Genomic DNA, 3,813 nt, shown 5'->3' on the forward strand with positions numbered 1-3,813 from the left:
GTGTGTGTGTGGTTTAGGATGTAGAGTTACTCCATACAACAGGGCGGTCAGATCGCGAAGGCTAACCTGAATTGGATATTTGCAGCGTGTGTGTGGTTTCATCTCTATGCGGCGCCATCGTCAAAATCTTCTTCTTGGTATCATCAGTTGGATATTAGGATAGTAAACTTTTTTTTTTTTGAGACGGAGTTTAGGTCTTCTTGCCCAGGCTGGAGTGCAGTGGCGAGATCTTGGCTCACTACAACCTCCGTCTCCCAGATTCAAGTGATTCTCCTGCCTTAGCCTCCCAAGTAGCTGGAATTACAGGTGCGCACCACCACACCTGGCTAGTTTTTTTTGTATTTTTAGTAGAGATGAGGTTTCACCGTGTTGGTTAGGCTGGTCTCAAACTCGACTTGCTGATTCACCGCCTCAGTCTCCCAAAGTTCTGGGATTATAGGAGGCATGTAGGCAGGAGAGTAAAGTTTTTTTTGTTTTGTTTTGTTTTTTTCTTCTTGAGGTTGAATTTCATTCTTGTTGCCCAGCTTGGAGTGCAGTGGCACAATTTGGCTCACTGCAACTTCTGTCTCCCAGGTTCAAGCGATTCTCCTCTCTTAGCCTCCCAAGTAGCTGGAATTGTAGGCATATGCCACCCCGCCTGGCTAATTTTTTTTTTGTATTTAGTAGAGATGGGGTTCATCATGTTGGCTAGGTGGGTCTCAAACTCCTGGCCTCAGGTGATCCACCTGCCTCGACCTCCCAAAGTGCTGGGATTATAGGCATAAGCCACCATGCCCAGCCGATGGAAAGCTTTGATCAAGTCTCTTAACTGGGCCTTAATTTTGTCATTTGTTTATTTATTTATTTATTTTTTGGGACGGAGTTTCGCTCGTTACCCAGGCTGGAATGCAATGGCGCGATCTCGGCTCACCGCAACCTCCACCTCCTGGGTTCAGGCAATTCTCCTGCCTTAGCCTCCTGAGTAGCTGGGATTACAGGCACGCGCCACCATGCCCAGCTAATGTTTTGTATTTTTAGTAGAGACGGGGTTTCACTGTGTTGACCAGGATGGTCTCGATCTCTTGACCTCGTGATCCACCCGCCTCGGCCTCCCACAGTGCTGGGATTACAGGCTTGAGCCACCGCGCCCGGCGGTTTTGTCATTTGTTATACAAGATGCCTAGATGGAAGATGTTTGGGTTAATTATATATGAATGATTTCAAACTTTAAGCTTTTTTATTTTTTGAGGGAAGGCATCTTTATGAATCTGAGTGTTTTAAAGCAAGAAATACTGTGCTCACTTAAGCAGCACGTATACTAGCACTGGAACAATACCAAGAAGACTGGCATGGCCCCTGTGCAAGGATGACATGCAATTTGTGAAGTGTTTAATATTTTTCATTTAAAAAAAATACTTTTAGATAAGGACATTTTTAGAATTGTTTCAAAATTAATGTTAAAATAATTCTGTTTTTTCTTCCCTGAAGCCCCTAAGAGACGACGGCCTGCACGTTCAATTTTTGATGGTTTCCGGGATTTTCAGACTGAAACCAGTAGGTATCTGTGGGCCAGTTTATTATCTCTCTCTTCCCTTCTCCTCTTATTAAAAAGAAAAAGATGATTACTGTTAGGCCTAATTACTTGGAGGTTTCACCTTATTTAAAAAGTGAAATTATGGATCCAGAATGTGATTAATTCTCTCCTGAGCTGAATTGTTCCAAATGCTACCCTATTTGGTTATAGAAAAATAGTAAAGTAGATGCAGATAATGTAGGAAATCTGGTAATTGGTACACTTAATTAGCTTGTGGATAAACACTTACTGTAAAAAACTGATTTCTCTTGGGATCCTGATTTCTGTCAATGAAAGGAATATATAATGAAAATGATTATTAAAAAAGATTGAAAAATGGAAGAAAAAGCCACACCACCCAAGGCAGCCACTATTAATATTTTAGTTATCCTTGTTGGAAATATTTTTGTGTAATAAGTTAGAATGAGAATGTTGGTCTTATACTTTTAGCGGATTTAGTACTGATGTAACAATGGAATCCTAAAGAAAGAACAGTTATGTTAAGAGGATATATGAGAAACCCTTGGACCATGCTTGATTTTGCAGTTTATTTATAGTGAGTTCATTGAGGCACAGATAGGTCTTGTGCCTTTGGAGAGAATTAATGGAGAAACTAAACAGACTCAAGTCATCTAGGTAATCCCGTTTCCTTCCAGTGGAAGGTAACGACAGTGGTCATCATCTCTACTGCCATAATCTTTATTATTATTATTATTTGTTTTTGAGATGGAGTCTCACCTTGTCACCCAGTCTGGAGTGCAGTGTCGCGATCTGGGCTCTCTGTAGGTTCCACCTCCCGGGCTCAAGCAGTTCTCCTGCCTCAGCCTCCTAAGTAGCTAGGATTGCTGGCGCCTGCAACATGCCCAACTAATTTTTGTATTTTTAGTAGAGTCATGGTTTCACTGTGTTGCCCAGGCTGGTCTTGAACTCCTGACCTCAGGTGATCTGCACATCTCAGCCTCCCATAGTGCTGGGATTACAGTCATGAGCCACCGTGCCTGGCCCCGAATCTTTAAAGATTGAGAACGTAGCTGAAAACAGCAGATGAATTTACATTGCTTTCAGAACTAGATAAATGAGGATGAAAGTTTTCCCCTATGCTTTTTGTTTTGTTTGAGATGGAGTCTCACTCTCTTCCACAGGCTGGAGTGCAGTAGCGTGATCTCAGCTCACTGCAACCTCCACCTCTTGGGTTCAAATGATTCTCCTGGCTCAGCCTCCTGAGTAGCTGGGAGTACAGGCATGCATCACCATACTTGGCTAATTTTTTTTTTTTTATATATTTAGTAGAAATGAGGTTTCACTATGTTGGCCAGGCTGGTGTCAAACTCCTGACTTCAGGTGATCCTCTCACCTGGGCCTCTCAAAGTGCTAGGATTACAGGTGTGAGCCACTGCACCCAGCCTCTCCCATGTTTAAGTTAGCTTTTGAATATGTGAAGAAGTTGCTTTGATTATAGGACTATTTTCAATTAATTTTCTTTGTATCCTTTGGATAGGGAATACCACCAAGTCTTAAGATTCCTCTTACTCCCCCTTGCATTTTTTTTTCAGAGTCAGCATTAGATCTTAATATTTGAGGTCAAGCACATTGTCAGCAATTTCTTCAATTGACAGAAGTTTTTGTTTTTTTAATGGGATTTATGATTTTTTTTTTATTGCTAACTGAAACTTTTTCATCCTTCTGTATTATAGTTCGGCAAGAACAAGAATTAAGAAATGGTGGAGCTATAGATAAGAAATTGACTACCCTTGCAGATCTATTCCGGCCACCCATTGATTTGATGCATAAAGGCAGCTTTGAAACAGTAAGTTATTGGAGATTCTGTGCTTTAGCTATGAATGCTTTTGCATTTTCAGTGCCTTTTTAAAAAAAAAGTTACTTGTTTTAGAGACAGTGTCTCGCTCTGTCGTGCAGGCTGGAGTGCAGTGGCACAGTCAGCTCACTGCAGCCTTGAACTCTTGGGTGCAAGGGATCCTCCCACCCCAGACTTTCAAGCAACTAGGGCTATGGACATGCACCACCACACTCAGCTAATATAAAAAAAATTTTTTTTGGTAGAGACAGGGTCTTATTATGTTGCTCACGCTGGTCTCAAATGCTTGGGCTCAAGCAATCCGCACACTTCAGCCTCCCAAAACGCTTGGATTACTGGTGTGAGCCACTGCACCTGGCCTTCAGTGACGTTTTTTATAAGAGCAAAAAACCATTTTCAGTGTATAGGGAATTGGCATCATAATAAGTATATCTATGTGATATGC

The 3,813-nt window shown here is 41.7% G+C and overlaps 1 protein-coding gene and 1 non-coding gene across 2 annotated transcripts in view; both read left to right on the plus strand.

Moving 5' to 3' along the window:
• The window catches only part of UBXN7 (UBX domain protein 7), a 78,485-nt gene that overhangs the window by 45,439 nt on the left and 29,233 nt on the right, over positions 1-3,813 (plus strand). Inside the window, exons 4-5 of the mRNA XM_017540707.2 lie at positions 1,468-1,533; positions 3,247-3,359. Coding sequence (XP_017396196.1) covers positions 1,468-1,533; positions 3,247-3,359 — 179 coding nt within the window. The remainder of the gene's footprint in view (positions 1-1,467; positions 1,534-3,246; positions 3,360-3,813) is intronic.
• On the plus strand, positions 1,274-1,379 carry LOC119473050. The gene has a single exon (XR_005202220.1). It is a non-coding gene; the product is annotated as a U6 spliceosomal RNA (small nuclear RNA).

This window comes from Cebus imitator, unplaced genomic scaffold (genome assembly GCF_001604975.1).
Source record: "Cebus imitator isolate Cc_AM_T3 unplaced genomic scaffold, Cebus_imitator-1.0 Scaffold129, whole genome shotgun sequence".
Lineage (NCBI taxonomy): Eukaryota > Metazoa > Chordata > Mammalia > Primates > Cebidae > Cebus > Cebus imitator.